This window comes from Pezoporus flaviventris, unplaced genomic scaffold (assembly GCF_033815535.1).
Source record: "Pezoporus flaviventris isolate CSIRO_AGI_PZ_B2104156 unplaced genomic scaffold, CSIRO_AGI_Pfla_v1 ptg000078l, whole genome shotgun sequence".
Classification (NCBI taxonomy): Eukaryota; Metazoa; Chordata; class Aves; order Psittaciformes; family Psittacidae; genus Pezoporus; species Pezoporus flaviventris.
Window position 1 is genome coordinate 19,678,223 of NW_026892626.1, and position 23,358 is coordinate 19,701,580.

At 39.3% G+C, this 23,358-nt stretch overlaps 1 protein-coding gene and 1 long non-coding RNA gene across 10 annotated transcripts in view; both read left to right on the forward strand.

Annotated features, from left to right (window-relative positions):
- Positions 1-17,480, forward strand: part of UNKL (unk like zinc finger) — a 54,404-nt gene extending 36,924 nt beyond the window's left edge. For 7 of the 9 annotated variants that reach the window (XM_061473608.1, XM_061473610.1, XM_061473613.1 and 4 more), the window contains 6 exons: positions 605-770; positions 6,788-6,880; positions 11,471-11,695; positions 12,358-12,560; positions 13,357-13,611; positions 15,762-17,480. In XM_061473608.1, coding sequence (XP_061329592.1) covers positions 605-770; positions 6,788-6,880; positions 11,471-11,695; positions 12,358-12,560; positions 13,357-13,611; positions 15,762-15,917 — 1,098 coding nt within the window. In that variant the 3' untranslated portion in view covers positions 15,918-17,480. Of the gene's footprint in view, positions 1-604; positions 771-802; positions 2,029-6,787; positions 6,881-11,470; positions 11,696-12,357; positions 12,561-13,356; positions 13,612-15,761 lie in introns of those variants that run through there. The other 2 variants (XM_061473617.1, XM_061473609.1) reach the window with 2 other exon arrangements.
- A 4,089-nt stretch (positions 17,481-21,569) lies between these two features.
- LOC133279673 (uncharacterized) lies at positions 21,570-22,314 on the forward strand. The gene is made up of 3 exons (XR_009746947.1): positions 21,570-21,687; positions 21,730-22,140; positions 22,257-22,314. It is a non-coding gene; the product is annotated as an uncharacterized LOC133279673 (long non-coding RNA).
- The last annotated feature ends 1,044 nt before the right edge of the window (positions 22,315-23,358 follow it).

Below are 23,358 nucleotides of genomic sequence, written 5' to 3' on the forward strand. Positions count from 1 at the left end.
ATCTATAAATCAGGGAGAGTGGCAGCCTTGGAAACTCTTCACATTTTTTGTGATTTGCCCTAAAAAGTGTTTCTGCATGACTTTCTACCGCTAGAAAGAAGTAGCACAGGTATAGGTCATTATCTACTGTGATGTATGTGTGCAGTGCAGTCATGTTTCTTGGTTGTCTAAAACAAAGATCAGTTTATGCACCAACTGCATTTAGATTAAATGAGAAAATTTAGAGACCAAAACTCCAATATAGAATATAATTTGTGTGTGAATGCATAATGAAATGGTACGATTCCTAAGATATTTGATATTTTCCCTTTGAAAAAGAGCATCATACTTCAGCTGACTAATTATGTTATTATATAATTATGAGCTTATTTGCTAGCATTTAGATACATTTTTTCTGAAAGCAGAATTCCATTGTATGGTAGTGATGTCCAGACACATTGGAGAAGCGCATTTGCTGATAAATGATAAGTGAAATTATCCTAATGTATTAATTCAGAGGGTGGTTCTTTTAAAAATGCATTATTTATTTTATAAGTTTGTACATACATATGTGTAAAAGTGTGGTTTTGTGTGATTACATATACTGTTTGTTTCTTTTTAACAGAACCATCTCAGTGTTTTTTCAGCCATTAACCCACTTGCTTCACATGTAACTTCTAGTCTGGCCTCCAGTGTTGGATCAGATCGTTCATCTCCTATAGCTGTCCCTTCTATTACTGCCAAAGCTCTCCCATTCTATTCTGGCAGTAACACAGTTGAACCAGTTGTTGGTAAGTCTTAACATCTAATCTCTGATTGTAATATTTAGTTGCATTATTCAAGTTCTTCTTGTTTCAGTTTAGATTCAAAGAACTTACTGGTAAAGAACATATTATTACATATGACATTATATGGCAATATCTGAAATTTAATGTAAATACTTGAACCCCAAGTTATTATTTTTCACCAAGTCTCCACTGTGAGCATAGGAATGAGTGAATAGGACATGTAAATTGGAATTTTAATCTTTGTGTTAGCCAGTGATAAAAAAAATGTGTCAGACTTTCATAATGCGCCTCCTGTTGCTGGAAGTACTGTCTCTTCAACTTCTGTTGGTGGGCTGATGAGATTTGACTTTTCTTAATGTTAAAATAGCAGGTGCAGTTACAAATCTTGCCATGTTCTTGCGGTATGGCTGACTGCATATTCTTCATTCTGGTTATTTGTATGTTCAGGGACAAAATCTTTTGTTCACACTATGTGGACCAGATCTGAAAGGACACAAGAAGGAGGAGCCCTTCCTTTCTGGGTGCAAAAGACAGATTCTGGGAAATAGTCCCAAAATTTCTATTATTAGCCTGAAGCTTTTCCTGTGCCTCCATCCAGCTGGGCTGTTTGTGTGGAAAATGGTAAAAGGCAATAAATATTTCAATAATAATTAGACGCTGGGAACTGCAAAACTACTCATGGAATTCCTGCTATGGTCTCACGGATGCTGGATAGAGAGGAATAACCACTTCCCCCAATCTGCTGGCTATACTTTTGCTAATGCAGGCAAATACTGGTGCATTAGCTTTTATTGCTGTGGAATATGCTGAACATGTTCATCAGAATTCCTAGATCTTTTTCTGCAGTGCTGTTTTCTGATCAGCCTGTACTGTTGCAAGGGATTATTCTGTCCCAGGTGCAGCATTATTGTATTTGCCTTTGTTGAACTTCAGGAGCTTTCTGTCAGCCTAGTTCTCCAACCTTCTGAGATCCCTCTGAGGGGCAGTCTTGCCATCAAGTGTTATCAGCTGCTTCCCTTAATTTAGTGTTACCCACAAACTCATTGAAATTTGTGGCACTTTTGCACTAAATGTGATTTATTCAGGAGGCTGTGGCAGGGAATGTTGTGATTTGAAAAATGCACTATTTCACATTCTGTGATATAAGTCATGTGATCAGGGAGTTGCTGTCATTAGCTGGTGTACTTTAAGCTTTCTGTGTTTAAATTGATGTGTAGCAGCAACCAGGAGACTGCAGACAGTGAGTCAGCACTTCAGCATGGTAAGTTAGGCATTCACTCTTAATTTTTTTAGGAAAGAAATTATGCAGAATATTAAATGATGGATCTTTTTCTGCAGTCTCACATGTGTATAGCTTGCTTTCCTTAAATGTTTGTTCAATGATCTTGTTTTAGACAAAAAATAAATTTTGACTCTAATTTCAGAATTAGAATGACCAGAATTTTAGTTTTTATTGGATGCAAATAATATAATTTAATTGGCTGACAGTTATTTTAAGATATGGAATGAAATCACATTTTTGTCAAGATAAACATTGCTTCTGAAATAATCAAAAGCTAATTGACTGTAAGAAGTTACTCATACAGTAAGAACCATGGTCTAATTTCTGTATACTGGATGTGGTGCTAATTCAGTATAATTTAAAAATTGTGATACACTAAACAAGTGTTGCAGAATCATTAAAACAGTGATATGCTATGTTTCGCATATCCTAGTGTGATTATATTATTGCACATAAGAGACTCTTGATTCGAGATAGAATATGCCTCTGCTCTCTGTTGATGACTTTATACATCAGCTTTCAGTATACTGTGTTTGTTAACAGAATATGTATCATAAAACACACCTCATGTATGTATAAGTTAGTATACTTTATGGTAACTGTGTAGATTAGTTTTTTTTTCATTAAAAGAATTTCATATATATATATAAATTATTTTTCCAGAGTTCTGTTTCATGGATATATGGGATGGCATTGAGAATAGTGTTGCATGTAATCTGAACAGAGCAGAAAATTAAGACATTATTGTCATGCAGAAAATACATTTATAGTGTTCTTGTAGAAAGTCACAAAAAAGGAATAGAAAATGAGCTGCAACAAGGGAAGGGGCTTGGTGATTATGGGAAAAAGCAATGAATGGGTTTGGAGAAGGATTAGGGAAAAGTCAGGAGAGTTATATTAGCAAGGCCTAAAGAAACTTTGTCAGGCAGTGGGGTCTATAGCCCTTTCTGGGGCCCTTTATCTTGATCTCCTGGGGAGTTACAAGCCCTCTCTGTCTGCTCCCTGAATAATAGTCCCCCAGAGCTGGGGCAGAAAAGGGTGCAAGTCAGACCCATCAGACAGAACTAGTATTTAGCATAGAGGCTTGGACAATATGTTCAAAGCTGAGGAATGATGGAGTAGAAGGTACATTGTTGCAGTCTTCTCCTCTCAGGGAGATTGGTTGAGTTGCCTGATTTTGTTCTAGTGAAAAAGAAAGAAATATAGTCAGAGAACATAAGAGCTGCAGGGTATTTGAAATCCTCTTGAAAACTTAAAATAAATTAAAAAAACCCACCCAAACAAAAAACAACAAACAAAACCCCACACCCAAAAACCAGACAAAACCAAAACAAACAGAAAATATCAATGAAAATTTTTTTTAAGAGAATAGAGACATTGGATAAGAAGAGTGTCAAAGGAGACAGATTTGAAGAGGAATAAATAAGGAATGGGCAGTAGTGAAGGGAAATTACTCCATTGATAGTAGGGAGAAAGCGGGACATCTGCCATCATCTGATACTCCACCCTGTTGTCTGTGTTAGGTTTCTGTGTAGACCTCCCCTTGGGAATGTTTTGGTTGCTTCTGTTGCTTTCTGTTGCGTACTCAAGTGTGGGGATTTTGCCTGTCTGGGAAACTTGCCATTCAAGGAAAATTGGTGTTTCTCCATTTGCTTCCCATATATGTTGTTATCTTAAGATGTTGTCTGTGTTCTTTCCCTGCACTCCACTGACTTTCCACCATGTGATGTGAAATCTGAGAGAACCAGAAGGTAACAGAAATTAAGCTTTGAAAATCCAGATAATAAACACTAAGGAGACAAGTCCATCCTTTTTGTGGTAGGGGAGGACAGGTGTGGCAGAGCGAGTTAAGGCCTCATGAGGAGAGCATGACAGGTTAATGATTAGTAGGGTGCAGGCTTAGATTTGATCTGCTATTTGAGCAGCATGATTTATGTCAGCCTCGTGGTTTTTTCCTGCTAGCAACATACTGAGCCAGACGTCACAAATAACTTAAAATATTAACATATGAGTGGTGTGGGGAATTGCAAGACCTTGGGAAGAACCCCGGTTTGTTTTCCTGTTTCCCTGTTTAAAGGTAATGATGGTGCTAATGATGGGATTTTAAAGCCTCTCTTTTCATGATTGAGAGAATTTTGAATTTTTTGAAAGAAAGTGGAACAGCTTCACTGGAAGTGAGAGGGATCTCTCCCAAAACATCCTGCAGCGTAGTGATGAAATGTGTGCTCTCACAGGTGTATGGTTGTTTTGCATGGAGGAAGTTGAGACAAGTTCACATGTGGGAAAATTTATTAGTGGGTGGCATAGCAGATGGCACATAATGGTGAAAATTATTTCTAAACAAACGAAGAAACGTAAGAGTGAGAGAGGAAAGGGGAAGAGAAAACTGTCCTAGTGGCTGGGTGGAAATAGAAGTGATAGGCAGGCTTGGGCATCCACTTAAGTGCAGCAGCTGGTTCTCTCCCACATAATACTTTTCCTATACTAACCGTGTTAACTGTAGTTTTTCACCAAGACTGTCCCAAACTCCTTACGGGCTCTTTCTGCTTCTGATGTTAGTAGTATTAATTGGAGCACGCTTTGGTCAGTGGATGATGTTGCGTGCTAATTTGTTATTGAGATGTCCGGAGATGTTGTAGGGTCCCTCTAATGTGAATGAAAAGTTACAATCAGAAGTAGGAGAAGAGGAGAAAAGAAGCGTGATTCTCACGCCAGCGGCAGTCATTTCCCCTAAGAACCTACCATAGCAGTGCTCTGAGGGTTGGTAGGTGCCGCCAGATGGTGAGCATAGCAAGATGGTGAACGTGAGAACAAGAAAGGAAACACATACTGCCTCAGAGACTCTGGAAGGCTCTACCAGTGCAGTAGGGTGAAAGGGCAAAAGAGACAGACTACAGTGTTGCAGATGAAAGACCCTTACTTATATAAGGCGAAGGTAGGGAAGGCACAGTGCAGCAGTGGGGATCCAAAACCCAATACGGAAGAGGGACTTTTAAGCTGGGTTTCACACAGCGCTTGTGGCCACTTGATGTCATCAAATAAAAGGAGGCCATCTCTCCCATCCTGAGTGTATTTTATAGAATGACAGGCTTGGGCACCTGTCTCCTAGAGAAGGTTATTGCTGGAAAACTTTAAAAACCTAGGGTATATCCCTTCAGGCCAAAATGATGATGTAGAGATGAACTTCCTTCCTCTGACTGCTGGACACTAAGCTGCTCTGTCAGTACTGCTGGAAGATAAGTGTTATTGTTAGGGCACAGCTCCATACTGATAAAGTTGTGTTGCTTTTGAGACCTAGATTAGTAACTCTTCACAAAGAGCTATGTTAACTCTCAGGGATCTTTGTCATGAGTGTCATTATGTAGTATGTAAACTTTATCTCTTGGCTCATATTTTGTTCTGGACAGCTTAGGCAGCTTTCTGCTGAGCACTGTTCTGTGGATCCTGCTTCTAGGTCACTAATTCCCTTTATGTATCATCTGGAGCTCCAAGTCTGTGGAGTCCACTAGATAGCCTAGTCAACATCAGAAAATGCCTATATGTTGTCACGCTGTGCTATATATGTATTAATGATCCAAATGGTACTTTGAATTTCAGACTTTTAGAACCTTTACAACTGTATAGTACTTCTGCCAAAGATTTTCTGCCATTTAAAGCACATATTGTTTAGGACTAGGCTATGAGAGAGGAATCAGTCTAATTCCAAAGGGATTGAGTGATCTCTTTTGGATCTTATTGAAACTTTTACACAAGCCAGTGTGTCTTTAATTTCTGAGGGTTCCTTTTCATTTAGGCTTTGTGCCAGTTTGTAATAATGATTTTCAACATAAAAATATTCTTCATAAAGGTGATCGCTATCACTGACCACAATGACTGGGATATTCACTTTCCTGCCTGCAAAATCGGTATTTCTGCAGACTTCTCTTGTGTCTTCCTGATTGTGGAGTTGTTCAACATTAGATAAAGTATAGGAACAGAGTGATAAATTCCTTAATTACACCCCTTTCTGCACAGAAAAGAAGTTAAGAGGAGAAAGGGAAAAAAACTCGTCTTCTCACACTTTATAAGCAGTGGACCTAATAAGAAGTATACTGTTTAGAACTTTGTCATTGGCCAGAGAAATCTTAGACTGATATAAGACATTATGAAAGGCAGTCTAACTGTTCAATCTAAAAGGAATATTGATATTTGAATTTTAGTTAATTTATTTTAAAGTATTGCACATTTTCATTTAATATTGTGACATTCTTTACATCTGTATGCCCTGATATGTAACTCTGTTACCCCAAGGGCTAATTGTTATAAGGGACATTTGCAGTCTTTCTGCAGGTTTCATACCTGCTATTATTCAATAGTAATAAAATGTACCTAAAATAAATAGTACCTAAAAATAGGCATCTAAATTTTGTTTTTCCTCTTTTTCTGTTGATGTACGTGTAAGCACACCAGGTGACACAGATTTCTTAAAAAAAACAGATAAACAGCCATCTATTCCATTATTCTCTGTTCATCTCACCAACTTAAAGAGCTGTAATAGCTTATATATGAGAGTTTTCCCTTTTAGTAAACACAGATATCCTTCACTGTGTGTCTGTAGTGTGCTTAAGACCATGACCTAGATGCAAAAGTGTTCCATGAAGGAAGCACTAACAAAAATAGTCAAACTTTTCTCATTTCAGCCGTCGTGATTTATGGGTAATTCAAGGATAATGTATTGATACAATGTTTTGTTTAACAGGTTCTGGTTTAGATTTGCATTTTAATGATGTGAACGTTGCATCTGTAAATAGAGACTTAGAAGATCAAGAAGGCAGTGACCTTGGATTAACAAGTAAGAGGTCCAATTTGTAAAATTATGCTAATTTAAAATATCTTTCTTTTCTGGCTTCCTAAACTTTTACTCATCAAAATAGTTACAGACAGCAAAGACTTTGAAGAAAACCCCTTAGTTTTGTTCTGGCTGTTTAACATCAAGAAATTAAAATGACACCTTTTCTTTGTGTAAGTAGGAAAGAGAAAATAATTTAGATAAAAAAAATAGAAAGATAGTAGGTGAAAGGTGAGGAACTATAACCCTTTGAGAGATACAGCAAGAGAACAGACATGTTTTTATAATACTTTATTTTCTGATACCTGTTTTGCTAGCATTTCTTTGAAGGAGGTCTGCAATGATTAAGTTGGTTGTGCCTATGTGTTGGGCTTCCAGTTGCACAAACAGAACTGTATTCTTGGATGGCAGGCATGTCAAAGGGTAAAACAGCTATAGCTACACCCTAGTTCATTATTGCTGTCCCTTGCTCCAAGTAGAAAAGCTTGCGCTTAGTGTCTCTACATGTTATGCAGTTCTTCTTCCTTTAAGACAATTATTGTATGTTTAGTCCATGGTCTTTAAAAAATATACAGATGTATCTGATTTTGTTGAAATATGTATGCTGTCACTGGGACTGCAGTGGATAGGACACTACCCAAGTATTACAGATTCAAGCCTTTCGTAAGGCTTGGAAATCATTTTGACCCAAGTGAATATCAAGTGCCTTCACTCCCTCAGAAAAACATAAAATATAAGCAACTGTAAGTTGCTTCTTTTCAGAAATAATACACGCCCAGAGAGATTCTGTTTCAAACTTTTCCTCCTCCAGGTGCTTCCTTTGCAGTGAAAGGAGACAGTTTGAGGCAAGATCACTAATTTTATCACCCCAGTAGAGTGTGGATACATGAAGCTTCAGAGCAAACAGAATTAAGGAAGGTTACTTGGTTCGGAATGAACTTTTTGACTTCGTCACCTTGCTAATTTGAAGGTTGGCAGAAGATGCCTCACATAAAGTGACTGGTGACATGTTTCTGTCTTCAGATCTGAGCAGAGCATTTGGGGAGGCAGCTTACAATTCACATTTGGTGGTGTTGATGCTTTGGCATCAAGTTAGATATAAACAGATTGTAGCAGTGGCTTCATTATTGATAGCAAGAGCAAGAGGAAACACGTGCTAGATAAAACGGATTAAGAAGTTTCTGACGCCAAATACTAATTTCTGGGATCTTGAAAGCAGTGCTACAAGCGGTGGTGCCTCTCCTACCTTGACTTTGTTTCTTCCCAAGGTGGTTCTTTTTCTACTAGAGACTGTATTTGTAGTACCTGTATACTTCAGGTTATTAGGCAATCTGTACAGAATGACCCAAAATGTTACAGTCTCAGTAGGCAGTCATCTAGTTTTATGCAGATTCTTGTCAATAATTTAGTGGGAAGATCTTCAGAACTTTTAGGGCTTTACATTTATTTTGGTTGATTGACTTACAATTTTCTGTCTAGTGATGATGGTAACAGGTTGTTCCTTCACAAGAACAGTTTATACGTTATCTATAAATGTTTTCCATTGTTGTTCCTGATACTCCCATTCATACAGACCTGGAAAGAAACTGATAATGTGTGCAATTTCACATGTATTCCTCTGCTAGTCATGATGGGTTCAACAGTTCTCCTGCTGCTGTAGTTTGCTTGACTGGTATTTAATTTACTGCCTTGTTCTATGCTGCAGAAATGATTATGTGCCATTGGAAGTACCATGAAGTATGGAACAGGAAGGAAATAATTTTACTTGTATCTGGAGGATATAGTTCATGCAGTGTAACAGGTTGACCTTGGTGGGTAGCCAGACACTCATCCAGCTGCTCTCTCACTCTTCTCCTCAGCAGGACATGGGGAAAAAAGTAAGATGAAAAAACTTACGGGTCAAGATAAAGACAGGAGGATCACTCAGTTGCTGTCATGGGCAAATAGACTTGATTTGGGGAAAACTCATTTACTGCCAATTAAAACAGTTGGATGGTGAGAAGCAGAGAAAGACTAAACCAACCCCCTGCCAGGCACCTTTTCCCCAGGTTCAACTTCATTCCCAAATCTTCTACGCCTTCCTTCCTGTCCCAAGCAGCGCAGGAGGATGGGGAATGGGGGGCAGTGGTTAGTTCATAATAGCTCCCCTCTCCTACTTCTTCCTCACACTTGTCCCTGCTTCAGTGTGGGTCCTCCCCATGGATCACAGTTCCTGTCAGAAGAGCCTGTGCCAGCATGGGCTGTCCATGGGCTGCGGTTCTTTCAGGCAACATCCACCTGCTCCAACCCGGTCCTGTCCACAGGCTGCAGAGAAATTCCTGCTTTTACTGTAGTCTCTTCCACAGGGTGCAGAAAATACCTGCTCTTACTGTGGTCTCTTCCAAACCTGCCATGGGCTGCAGGAGAATCTCTTCTCCAGGCAAAGTATGCTTTGGCCCCGGGGCACCTCCTTCCCTTTGTTTTTTTCCTGACCTTGGTGTTCACAGGACTGTTTCTCATACCTTTTGTTTCTTCATCCTCTGCCTGTGTGACATTTTTTTTCCTTTTCTCAAATACATTCTCTCAGAGGTGGTACCACTGTGGCTGAAGGGCGCACTGTGTAATGCAGCAGATTTGCTGGAGCCATCTGGAGCTGGCTGTGCTTCTCCTAGCCATCCCTGCAGCACTGTCTCCCCCCTCAACCTTGCCCTGTGAACTCAAGATATGCAGCCAGGTTGCATTTGCCAAAATTCAGCTGTATTTGAATATTACTTTAAGAACCAGAAAAGAGATGGTTCTTCTGTTACCATTCCATGTTGTTTGGGTGCTTTATTTTGGCTCTTAATTAGTTTTTAAAAGAATTCTTACTTGGCCATTTTTTTTAACAAACTCCCTTTATTTTGTTGCTTCCTTGCTCTTGTTGTGAAAAGTGATATACTTTTATTGTCTGGTGTATTACCTACATCTGTGGTTATATGTGTGTCCTGTATCTTCGTCATATATTTATTCATGAGGCTGACCTTGGTAACATTTACTGAGTATTTCAAGATACTTTTGTTTTTTTAAGATATTGTGGCAGTGCAGCTTATGATGAGCATCCCTATCTTTTTGTTTTGAAATACTTCTGAAAGGAACGATGCCCCTGATGATATGGATTCACCTGTTTTAAGCAAAACCAGAAAACTAGAATCATGACCCTTGCTTTAAGCATTTGACTTTTAGGTTTGGGATTGTTTTAGAGAAAAAGTAGTGTCATTTTTAGTTGCTAGTCAAATATGTTGATGAATAAAACCTTCAGAGTAAATATTGAACTGTTTCCTGACCATGAAAACACATTGCATCTGTGCTTTTTTATGTAAGTAATTACATAATTTATCTACTTTTTTAATACTTACTATTGTCATTTGTCCTGGTTTCAGCTGGGATAGAATTAATTCGCTTCCTAGTATCTGGTGCAGTGCTGTGTTCTGGCTTTAGTCTGAAAACAACGCTGATAACACAATGATGTTTTAGTTGTTGCTCAGTAGCGCTTACCCTGTTCAAGGACTTTTCAGTCTCTCACTCTCTGCAGTGAGAAGGGCACAAGAAGATGGGAGGGAGCAGAGGCAGGACACTTGACCCAAAGTAACCAAAGGGGTATTCCATACCGCAGCACATCGTGCCCAATATATGAACTGGGGGGAGTTACCCAGAAGGGACCAATCACTGCTCAGGTCAGGCTGGGTATCACTCAGCGGGTGCTGAGCAATTGTATTGTGTATCACTTGTGTTTATTGTTTTCTTTCTTTTGCTTTTTAGTTTTATATCTCTCTCCTTGTTATTTCCCTTAGTAGTAGTAGTTGTAGTATATTTTACTTTATTTTAGTTACTAAACTACTCTTATCTCAACCCACAGGTTTTACAATCTTCTGATTCTCCTGCCCATCCTATCCAGGGAGGGGTTGGGGTGGGTGAGTGAGCAGCTGCTTGGTACTTAGTTGCTGGCTGAATGTAAACCATGACATCATTATTTTTGGAAATTATGAACAATACATTTGTTTGACTAAATTATTATTAATTTTCACTTTATTTCAAATTCAGTTTTTATAGAGAGTTGAGTACATTTGACAGGTAAATCTATTGAACAAAAGCAAAAGTATGTAAACGGAAGAAATTGAGCTATATGTCTGTAATTGCTCTGCGTATGATTTTCAAGGTATGTAGTTTCACTTGCTTAACCAAAATACATATTTTTCTTAATTCTTCAAGTTCCCGTCAGTTTTTCCACTTGCATTAGTTGTTGGCTGTGTAAAAATGAGTAAGCGGAATAACTTGATCTGAAAAGCTTTTCTTTGTAGCTGCAGATGAGGCCACTGCTGTATAAAGCTACAAATTCTGTTTTGCTGGCACTAGGGAAACTATTGCCTGAAAATGTTCAATTTCAAGTGTTCAATTTAAAAAAAATATTTTTGCAATAGGAGATAAAGGTTGGGTTTTTTTAATGGAAGATGTTTGAATATGTAATTTAACTTACATTTGATATGTATTTCAGAAAATTGCTTACAGAAAGCTGTGTACTGGTTTGGAACAAATGGGGGTTTTGTTTTTGTTCTTTCTTCCCCTACGTGTACATAGGTCAAAGATTACTGGGAAGTTCAGCACCTGTCAGTATTCCAGGTTCTCTTGTTCGTTCCTCATCTTTACATTCATCATCATCCCTTTCAACTTCTCCACTCAGTTCTCTTTCACAATCGCTGTCTCAGTCTTTTGTTTCATCTGCTACGGCTCCTTTCCACCAGTTGCCTTTGAAGACAGAACATAGCATGTTAGGCACCTCAGCCTCTTCTCACAACTCTTTAGGTAAGTAAGTTGAAGGCTGCACTTTGTGTATTGAAGAGGGAACTTAATAGCAGGTAAGAAATGTTCAGTTCAAAGCTTTGCATGTTTCTCATGACTTCATCTGGACAACAAAGCCTTGTGGTTGTAATTGATCACACGACTGATAATGGAGTATATGTGGTATGTGGGAGAAAGTTCAGGGAGTGAACTTCTGTTCCTACTGAAGGGAAAAAAGAATTCTTGGAAGAGGAGATATATTTAGAGGTGTTTGAAAGGAGTAAAATATAGAGATTGCATACAGGCAGCAAGAATGCATTTTAGCTGCAGCATTTTGCTAAAGGAAAATGCAAAACAGAGAGAGAGGAAGAACTAAAATTACATATGAGCTGCTAGGAACAAACCATTTTGTATGTAAATGAATTCTCACTCTTCCTTCTCTTTTTGTGGACTGTACTTTTATTAAAAGTGGCAAGAAAAAAAAAGTGGTAAGTCTCCTGAATTGCTGAAAATACCAAAAACATTTTCCTGACTGTCACATTTCTGAAGGTAGTGAAATAATGTTATGAGTCTTTCAGATGGAAGTATGTATTTTGCATATATGGCACATCTGTTTTATTCAGATGTGAAACATTTTGCAGCAGTGTGTGCATAATAATTGTTTTTTTCTGCCTTTGTTTTTACAGGTTTAAATGGTGTTACAGGGAGCACTTGGGACTTCATAACTGAGAATTTCTCTCCTAGTCCATCCCCAGTGCTAAGCAGTGGCACTACCCCCTCAATAAGTTCAAACACAACTGGGAATGAACTAACTCAAGTTAGACAGGAACTTGATGATGCCAAGAGAAAACTAAAACAATGGGAAGAATCTTGGCAGCAGGTAAAACAGGTATGCTAATTTATGGTAATATTAAATTATATACCTGTATATTTTAACAAGCAAGCAGTTACTACTCTTTTTCATTTTTATGTATCTTCTTATCCTTGGACACAGTTTTATTACAGTCTGTCAAAGGAGTGTTTTTCCATCCTTGAAATGCTAGCAATATAAAGGAAACAGCTGTTTAAAGGGCAGTTTATTTTCCCAAGGTTAAGCTGCCTGTCTAGACAGGGACACTTACACATATTCAGGATAGTGCTGTACAGCAACGTGTCTTGATGTTTCAGTAAGGAAAGATATGTATTCCCTCCCATAGCTCTTTTACATGGTAAGCATGCAAAAAAAGTAGAGGCTTGTCAGCAGCCATGGGTGCATAGTGTGCCTGGACAGTATGTAGCCACCTCAGTAGTCAGACCGAGGTTGTTGATAGCTGCCAGTCATGCATTTTCTGTAGTCCTTTCCTTCTCCTCATGTTGTTCTCTCTATGACGAGGAGTAGCTAAACTAAATTTTGATAGTTTTTTTTATGTCTCTTGACATTAAATTACAAATTTAACATCTAAAATATGTTTTGTTTATAGACCTCCCAAAAGGCTTCTGGCTATTTACAGACAAGTAACCAGTGACATATCTAAAAATCACATTACAAATTACAAAACAAGAAGAGTTGTTATTTAGAAGGTAGGATAAGTAGGAAGAAGTGTGAAATGGACAGTAAATGCATTGTTATGTTTTTTTGCCTTTTGACTTTTTCTTATTTTGTTAATTTAAAAAAAAATTATATTCTGGAAATCTCTTTCTCCCAGGCATGCGATGCATGGCAGAAAGAGGCTCAAGAAGCAAAAGAACGTGCTAACATCGCAGATGCCGACAAACAGCTCGCTCTTCAGAAGAAGGAGGAAGCGGAAAGCAAAATAAAAAAGCTAAAGGCGCAATTAGCTGCTTGTCTGTGTACTACACTGCCTTATATGAAAAACTGTGGTGATATAGATAAGATATCCTTGCCAAAGCTTCGTTCCTTACAAAATCGGCTGCACTCAGATTTAGAAACAATAGATGAGGTGAGTTTATTCATCTGCGTAATTATTTTTGATTAACTGAAAGTGGCAGCTCAATAACCTTCAATGAAATTTTTATGCCAGGTTTCATTTCAAAGAGCAATATTGCTCTAAGACTTAATGTCTGTTTTTTCATCCTGTATTCATCCTATAATAGAGGATGCAGTAGATTTCTCAACCTAATGGATTCTTCTAAGAATTTGTTCAGCTATCAGAACAAATTGCAAGTGATTCACAAGAATTCTTGGCTGATTAAAAAAAAACCAAACAAAACCTTTAAAGCTAGCTTTTACCCCTAACATTTTGGACACTAGCTAAATAAATAAAAATAGTTGCCCTAAACAAATGAAAGTAGTTACATGCTTTTCACTTCTTCAGAAGGTGAGTGGTGAGATTCCCTGGTAGGACTTTGTGTCAGAGTGGCCACTAGTGGAGTGGAGAATCGTTAGAAGGGATGTCTGCTAAAACCAGAGTCTACTTGAGCAGGTTGCTCAGGGCCTTGCCTGGTGGTGTTTTGAGTATCTCCAAGGATGGAGAGCCCACTGCCTCAGAGGGCAGTTTTTTCCAGTGTTTGACTATCCTCACAGTAAGGAATGTTTTTTCTTACATCTGTGTGGGATTTTAATTTGTACCCGTAGGCTCTTCTTTCATTGGGTACTACTGAAAAGAGTCTGTCCCTGCCTGTTTTACTCTCTCCCATCAGGTATTTATACAGACCAGTCAGATGCCATCTCTTTGAAAAGGCTATGCAATCCCAACTCTTCCAGCCTCTCCTCATATGTCAGATGCTTCAGTCCCTTATTCACCTTAGCAGCATATTGCTGTATTTCACCTTCTCTCAAATCCAGACTCAGTTTCTGCCAGAATTTAAGATGCTCTTTCACTGCCAGATTGAGGGCATTTCTCAGGGCTCTCAAAGCTGGGAATATCAGGTGCCACCCCTCTGAGCACATCAGTGAAGGTAATAATGACCAGGTACTGTTCCAAGCACCATACTTCAAACCTTGCTGGGCACAACTTGATTTCACATTGCTTTCTTTCCTGCAGATTCAAGCGTAGCAACACCACATCTGACTCCAGTTCTTACTGTTTTATTTTGACTGTGACAGGATTGTCCAGACCAAAAGGAGGTTTCCTTTCACTACTGGGACAGTCTGCCATACTTCAGTACTTGAGTTCTGCACTGTCTTCTTTGTCTTAGTGTACCTCCTGTCCAGTCCAAAAAAAAAAAAAAAAAAAAAGAATTCCAGGCTCACTTTAGAAGAGTTTAAAACATAAATTAAATCTTTTTCAATGAAGAAGGTGGACAAGGGCAAAACTTGCTAGTACATTTATAGAATTCTGTATTGGATTAGGGACTGCTATTGATTTTCACTTAAGGGAGATTTTAAAGAGGAGCAAGAGAGTTTTGGGATCACTTACAAAAAAAATTCATTACATCCTGGAGTGGAAGTCATCAGAACCATTGCTACCTTTGCCAGCTTCTCAGATTTTCTGTATTATTGTGGCCTCTTCTCACCCAGGTCTTCCAGGAGAAAGTTGCTGTCTTAGGCAGTGCCACACATAGCATTCTGGTCTTGCTGTTGAAAAAATAACACGGCTTTTAGGTGGTGTTATTTTTTTTTCTTGTTCCTTAATAGGGCCGATATGACTTACCACATGGAGACATTCATTTGCAATTGTAACAACCTCCCCAAAGTCTGTATCTTTATTGAAGCCTGTAGCTCTATTGAAGGGTCACACATTTGGGATGCTTCCATTTTGTCCTAATGCATGGCATAAAAAAAAAGTGACAGTAGTTTGAAACAGCAAAATGAGGAAGTATATTAATCTTTTTTTTTGGTTATTTGGTTTTGGGGTTGGTTGTTTTTTTTTTTTTTCTTATTTACGTCACTTGTCCCAATTATGCAGGAAAATTTCAGTGAAGAGGTTTAATCCTAGCTATTTTCCTTTCTAAAAGCACTTATACTTCTCCAGCTGCTACTTTAAAGGTTGCACGAGCTTGGCATATATTATGATACTCAATTCAGCTGTCATACAAAAACATTTTGTTGTTCATTAGAAGTTTATTCAGGACTACTACGTGTAAAGCTGCTAGAATGCAACTGTCTACTTTGGAATTGTTTTCACTGAGTGCAATAATCTTTTTACAGGTGATTTTTCAGCTTCAATCAAAGAAGTGTATCATATGTCAGGAAGGTGATCATAGCATTATCCTGCATCCACATCAACATTATGTACTTTGTGATCACTGTGCAGCTGCACAAGAGGAATGTCCCTGCTGCCAGAAAAAAAAAAAACTGTGGTAACATACATGCATAGTACTCCTGTCATGTTTATGAATTAAGTAATTTTGTGGGTTTGTATTTTGTATAAGAATTATGTCACTCATAATTAATCAATTTAGTAATGCTAGACTGATTTCTATTTTGATGTAAGAAACTTAGTTGCTTTAAAATAGAGAATAAGGCCTGCTCACCTTTACACATCAACTTCAGTCATTCGATGAGGTTCTATAGTCTTGGGTTTTTTTCATTCCCCCTCAAACCCATTACAGCCTTTTCTGACTCACTTATATTCCTAGTGCACAAGCTACTTCGGTTCATTTGCATTGTAATCACTTTGTATAAATTTTTCCGTAATGCCTGAATGAAGTGTTTATACCTGTTTTTTTTTCAGTAACAGAAGATGGATACATAGATATGGTAACTACACACCCAACAGTACAAATGGTCCTTTTGCCATGTCTGTTGTGTGTGGAACACCAGAGCTAGTTTTTGGAATTGGTCTAACACTATGTTTACATGGATGTTTGAAAAACTCTAATTAAAATAAAAGCACATTTGAATTAATGTGTTTTGTTAGAAGATACGTTGTAAATTGCCTCAAGCTGCTTTCTAGGTCTTACGTTTATTTTTTAATATGCAGTAATATGATGTGTTATATGTGTACTGTGAGAATAAATATTTCACGTGGTTTTACTGTTAAATCACAATATGATTAAATAGTAATGACAATTTACATAGTTTTTTTTCAATTTATAAGTTAACTGTGTACTGTAGTATTTATAAATGTACCAGCAGAGACAAAACCAGATCAGTTCTAGTGAACAACTGTGTATTTGCATATTTCCCTCAGTTTGGATGTTTGTAGTCCTGAAGTGTTTGTGTATCTCCTAACTTGGGTGATACACATCAGGCGCAAATATGATGCATGTAATATTGCCAAGTGCCTATGCCCAATATCCTGTGAAATGACAGAAGACATAAAAAAATAATTTTGCAAATAATTTCTATTGCTTAATTTTGTATTAAACAATTTTACAATAACTAGACTAAATTTCTTGCTTTTAGCAAGTATTTTAAAGCACACTTTTTTTCAGAAATGAAATAATGCATGTTTGAGAGGAACTACAAAACTACTTAAGTATGTAGTCAAGCAGTGGCAGTTTGACACAGTGATTCCTTTAGAAGGTGATAATATCCTTACTTCATCCTGGTATTTGGGAGCATGCAATTCAGGGAGAGAAGGTAATTGATTACTGCATGTATATTTTTACTTTTCTTACCTGGAATAATTGCCTGCATTACTCTCTTCCCCCCCCCCCCCCCCCCCAGCCTATTAAATTCAGGTGTGGCACTGGTACAGCTTAGACTGAAATGACCTACTACTGTGTTACATGATTTGTATCTCCAGATTACTGTATTCAGTACAAAAAGTGAGTTCATACATGCAGCAAAGAGTTAATACATTTAAAGTTCAGTCATGTTAAAATAAGAAAACGTATACTGAAACTATTGTTGACAAAATAGAGCTTTTAGAACTGTGTCAGCATTAAATGAAGGGCCCAAGCCAGTATTACTGAAATCACTGTATCCTTTGGGTTTTAGCATTCTTTGCACAAAGGCTTGAGTTAACAAAAAATCATTATACGTTTTCTGTGAGAACTAAATGCACAGACATGTCACTGCTTTCCTAAAAGATGTCAATCTGCAGGAACATTGGAGACCTTTTGGGAAGGGACAAGTAGAGTAAAATACGAAATATACTTCTAGATGCTTCTGTTTCAGAATTTTGTCTGAAGATCACTTCAAAGAACAAAGTTGGATTTAATAATGGAGTTTTGTTGCTTTTAACAGTTTCTCTAAAATGTTGGACTGAGAAAAGTATAAAATTGGACAGTATTTGCATTTTCAAACACACTTTTCTGTCCTAAAGTAAAATAGTGATGTTTTAAAGTTATAGCCAGCTTTGGGCTTTCAGAAAAAGGAACTTGGAATATCAAGTTTGGCTGTAGATATTAATGGTTTGGGTTTGTTTTGGAGGCTTTTTTTTGCATCTGTGCAGTTTATGAACAAAGACTGGGTTTTGAACCTTAACAGCATTTTGGACTAAAGCAAACTTAGTTATGTCAGGTTTTGTTGTTTGGAGGGTTGTTTGTTTTTTTTTTTTTTTTTTCTTGAAGAATGATCAGATCAAAGAATAATATGCAATTATTGAAATTTGAAATTGAAAAAAAGTTGAAATTATGTTACACATTTTTCCAAAAAGCAGTTATTTTGGACACTGGTTTACTACATTTACCATGTGTGGAACAGCATTCTGCAGCCACTGTGCTCATGAAAGTGTTTAGAAATGTCTTAGTGGAAATTTTTGCTTTGGTATTTTAGAAGAAACCAGCTTAGGCCACATTGTGCTGCCCCTATGCAGCTAAATGACATTTGTTACCCATGATACAGAAGAGTGACTTTATGCTGTCTTGTGCAAGTTTATAGTTCTTCTTGTGTATTTTAGTGTATTTGTGTATGTTGTAGGGCTGGTTTTGGTTCCTGGGTATTTTTTTGGTAGTAACAGGCAATTTTCCTAATCTCGTGACACTAGCAAAAAAAGAATATGAACAGCACTAGCAGTGTGCATCATCACAGTCACGCTCAGTTAATACGTGCTTTGTTTTTAGAGGCAATGAGCTAATACGGTTAGTCTGTTGCTTTTTATGTTTTGTGTTTTACAGTGATGAATCTTGGAAATAATTATGTGTCCTATAATAATACCGGTACTGAAAATTTTACAGGTGATCCCTGCAAGTTTCTTTGGTTCTGAATTACAGACAAATTTAAGAATTACTATGAAACCATTTTTTGGAGAAGGAATAAACACATACCAAAGAAACATACCTATGTGTGAAATTCTCAGCCTGGGCAGCCTGCTGTAATTATAGACGAATCCTTAGGTAATCGTTTGAACCATACGTCATCATACACTGCAGTCATATGGAAATAATACAGTTGTTCTTCACAAAGTTACTTTTGTGAGGAATTGAAAACAAAATTTCTGTATCTTACTAAAGCAAGATAATTGTGAATACAAATACATACGTGACTTAAAATGGAGGATAACAAAACAGTCAACATACAGTTGACTAGTTGGCAACTACTTGGAAGAAGTCAAAAGAGAAACCCGACCCTTGTGAGTATTTGTCCTTATGCTGTATACACTATCTAGAAACAGATACATTAAAATTATATTTCAGTGACACTACAGTATAGTAACTTGCTGAATTCACAAAATGCATAAAAGCAGCTAAATAGATTTGCGAGATTCATTTTGGTATTTGACAAATTTCTGTCTAAATTTTTGTAAGAATATAAATTTTAATGTAATGCAATTATGTTGTCGCAATTATTTTAGACTGGGGAATAGTACATTAAAATTGTGATTTCTCAGGGGGTTTACAGTTAGGAGCTGTAATTTAAACAGAAGTATGCTAATTACAGGTAGATCCCAAGATGCATAGGAGAGACTTATTATTAGTCTTTGAATAGCAGATTATTAAAAACATACTGGTTTTGTTCTGTATCATTTTCAGAGATCCTAGTATTAAATATAGGTAGTAATATTATTGTCACACTATGCATATGTAACTGTGGTCATCATCAGACCCTACATAAATACAGAAGTTTTACTCATGTCAATTTATGGAAGCCATTAATGTTTTGAGTGTAAAGACAGAAATGATTTTGTGAATTAAATTGTTCTTAATACAAAACATTTTATTTATAATGAATGCGTATTTACTTGTAGTGAACTGTTTAAAACTGGTAACACTTGTTAAAACTTTTTTATGCTATAGCATTTATGGTTTACAGAAGTTATGGAATTATTTTTATTACCAACATGGAAATAAAATTTTTATTTTTATTTCTGAGCTACATGGTGTTTAGAGACTCAAAAATTTATAGATGTGTTTTCTTCTGCAGTCTCATTATGTCATTCCTAATCATTTCAGGGACTGGCATTTCCAGTGCATTCCAGTGAGGCTTTAAACAGAGGTAGTTTTAGGTGTTTAAGTGAGGATATCCATGTTCTTGGCACCATTCTGGAGGACACCCTGTGTAGAACCTGACCAGCTATTAGCTTTTGTCCTAACATGGACATTCACACTTACGGAGCTGGTTCATGGGGTGCCTGAGAGCGCTGCTCTGCAAGGTCGTACACAGATGGAGATATACGTGGCTAAGCAAGGGTGGATTGCTGTGTCTGTGGCACTGTGTCGGAGAGCACCACGTGTAGCTGATGGCCAGCACCAGCTTTCTGTCCTAACACATTAGGCTTAGGAGCAGGGTGTGGATATTGTCACCCAGGGAGCTATTTTCTGGGTCAGTGGAGAGTGCTGCCCAGTGTGACTTTACAGAGATGGAGCTTTAGGTGCGTAAGTAAGTGAGGATATACCTGTTGGGGGCACCATTCTGGAGGGCACCCTGTGTAGAACCTGACCAGGTATTTCTTTGTTGTGTTTACACATTAGGTTGAGGCACAGCGTCTGGACATTTGCATATAGGGAGCTGGTTTATGGGGTGGCTGAGAGCACTGCCCTGCGAGGTCATACACAGGTGGAGATTCATGTCATTAAGAGTGACACAATGGCAAGAGCTCTGAGCGGTGAGGATACATCAGAGGATGATGAGGAGACCTGCATTGGCCCATGCAGGAGGGCACTGCTTGGCACTGGTTGGTGGCAGTCACCTTGGGTGAAGAGACAGGACTTCGTTGGAACGCATGCCCAAGGAGAGGCCCCGTGCAGGTAAGGACACTGGGGACAGAGTGTAGGGTATTTGCAGGTTGTCCTGTTGGGAGGGATACAGGCAGTAGTTAGGGGGCGCAGGCAGTGGCCGGTTGGGAAGCGTAGGTGTCGAGTGACGTAGGTGTCAAGTTGGGTACCGCAGGTGTCAGGCTGGGTGCTTTAGGTGGCAATTGAGGAAGAGTAGGTGGCAATTTGGCTAGTGTAGGTGTTAGCTTGTATAACAGAGATGTTAGGTTGGGTAGTGTCAGTGTCGCTTTGGCTATTACAGGTGTCAGGTTGGATACTGCTGGTGGCACTTTGGGAGCCATTGGTGTTAGGTCAGGTAGTACAGGTGGCTCTTCGGGAACAATAGGTGTTAGCATGTGTAGCGTAGGTGGCACTTGAGGTATCAGAGGTGTTTGATTGGTTCTGGTAGGTGGCACTTTGGTACTATGGGTGTTAGATGTTAGGCTGGAAACCACATGTGGTTCTGTGGGTATAGCAGGTGTCAGGCTGAGTGGAGTAGGTGGCGCTTGAGGTGGTGTTAGATTGGAAATCATAGGTGTTAGGCTGGGTGCTGTTGGTGGCACTTTGGGTAGGTGTAGATGTTAGGTTGGATACTGTAGGTGGCACTTTGGGTACTATGGGTGTTAGGCTGGGTAGAGTAGGTGTCAGGGTGGGTAGTGTAGCTGGCACTTGGGGTATTGTAGGAGTCAGGCCTGGTAGCGTAGGTGACACTTTAGTGTACGTGGCACTTGAGGTCGTGTTAGGTTGGATATCATAGGTGTTAGTTGGGTAGTCTCAGTGTTACTTTGGGAACTGCAGGTGTTAAGTTAGGTATCGTAAGTGGTACTTAGGGAACCATAGGTGTCAGGTGGATATCATAGGTGATACTTTGGGTATCATAGGTGGCTCTTCAGGAACCATAGATGTTAGGTGGGTATCGTAGGTGGCACTTTGGGTACCACAGGTGTTAGGTTGGGTATCATAGGTGGCAATTTGGGTACCATAGGTGTTAGGTTGCATATTATAAGCTGTACCTAGGGAACAGTACGTGTTAGGTTGGGTATCAGAGGTGGCACTTAGGGAACCATAGGTGTTAGGTTCAGTATCATAGGTGGCATTTGGGGTACCTTAGGTGTTAGGTTGGGTATCATATGTGGCACTCTGGGAAGCATAGGTGTTAGGTTGGGTATCATAGGTGGCATTTAGGAAACCATAGGTGTTAGGTTGGGTATCATATGTGGCACTTTGCATACTACAGGTGTTAGGATGGGTATCATAGGTGGCAGTTGGGGACCATAGGTGTTAGGTTGGGTATCATAGGTGGCACTTTGGGTACCATAGGTGTTAGGCTAGGTATCATAAGTGGTACTTTGCATACTATAGGTGTTACGTTGGGTATCATAGATGGCACTTAGGGAACCACAGGTGTTAGGTGGGTATCATGGGTGGCACTTTGCATACTATAGGTCTTAGGAAGGTGTCCTGGGTTCAGCAGTAGCAGTCATGTTTTTTATGATAAGTGGTACTTAGGGAACCATAGGTGTTAGGTTGGGTATCATAGGTGGCACTTAGGGTACCGCAGGTGTTAGGCTGGGTATCATAGGTGGTACTTAGGGAACAATAGGTTTTAGTTTGGGTATGCTAAGTGGCACTTTGGGGAGTGTGGGTGTTAGGTTGTGTAGCATAGGTGGCATTTTGGGTATGCTCATGTGGCTGACGTAGAAGAGCTTTATTAGGCTGGTTATAGCAGAGACCTGAGTTGACAATAGATAGGGAACATAGGGGTAGGAGGAGTTAGGGTAGGAGGGAGGGTTTGGGGGGTGGGATGGTCGGGTGGGAGGGGGCGTGGGAGAGGAGGGGGGGTGGGAGGGCGGTGGGTAAAGGGGTGGGGGGGAGGGGGGGTTGCAGAGATTTGGGGGGGTGGGGAAGGGAGGACACTGACACACGCTTTCCTGTTTGAAAAAAAAAAAGCTTATTTACTTGCAGGGCTCCTCCCTTCCTAACTCCTAACCCCCCAAGCCCTCACCCCTCCCAAACCCCCACCCACCGAACTCCTCCCTTATCTCTCTCCCATAGGGACAGCGACGCCCTTTGGCCACCATTGGGACTGCACGGGGACACCTACTCTATCTCTCCTATAGGTACAGCGACGCCCTGTGGCCATCATGGGGACTGCATGGGAGAGCCCACTGGGACCTCACTGAGGATGGCAATGGGGTGAGGGATGGGGACGTCAATGGGGACAGGGATGGGGTCACCCCATAGGATACCCATAGGGCCTATAGGGACCCCATGGGGACAATGGGGGGTCATCTGCCACGGTGACCTCCTTGGTCTTGACGCAGGTGACATCAATCTCCTGCGCAAAGTCCCTGAGCGCCAGCCTCAGGTCCTCATACGTCAGTGGGTCAATGTAGAGCTTCCCCTCTGCCACCAGCACCCAGTGGCACCCAGAGACATCCCACGTGTCAGTGAGGTGTCTATGGGTGTCAGTGGGTATCCATAACTGTCAATAGCAGTCAATAAATGTCAGTGGGTGTCAAGACGTGGCAGTGGCAGTCAGCAGATGTCAGTGGGTGTCAGTGGATGTCAGCGGATGTCCATGGGTGTCAAGAGATGTCAGTGGGTGTCAGTGGATGTCAATGGGTGCCAATGGATGTCAATAAATGTCAATGGGTGTCAGT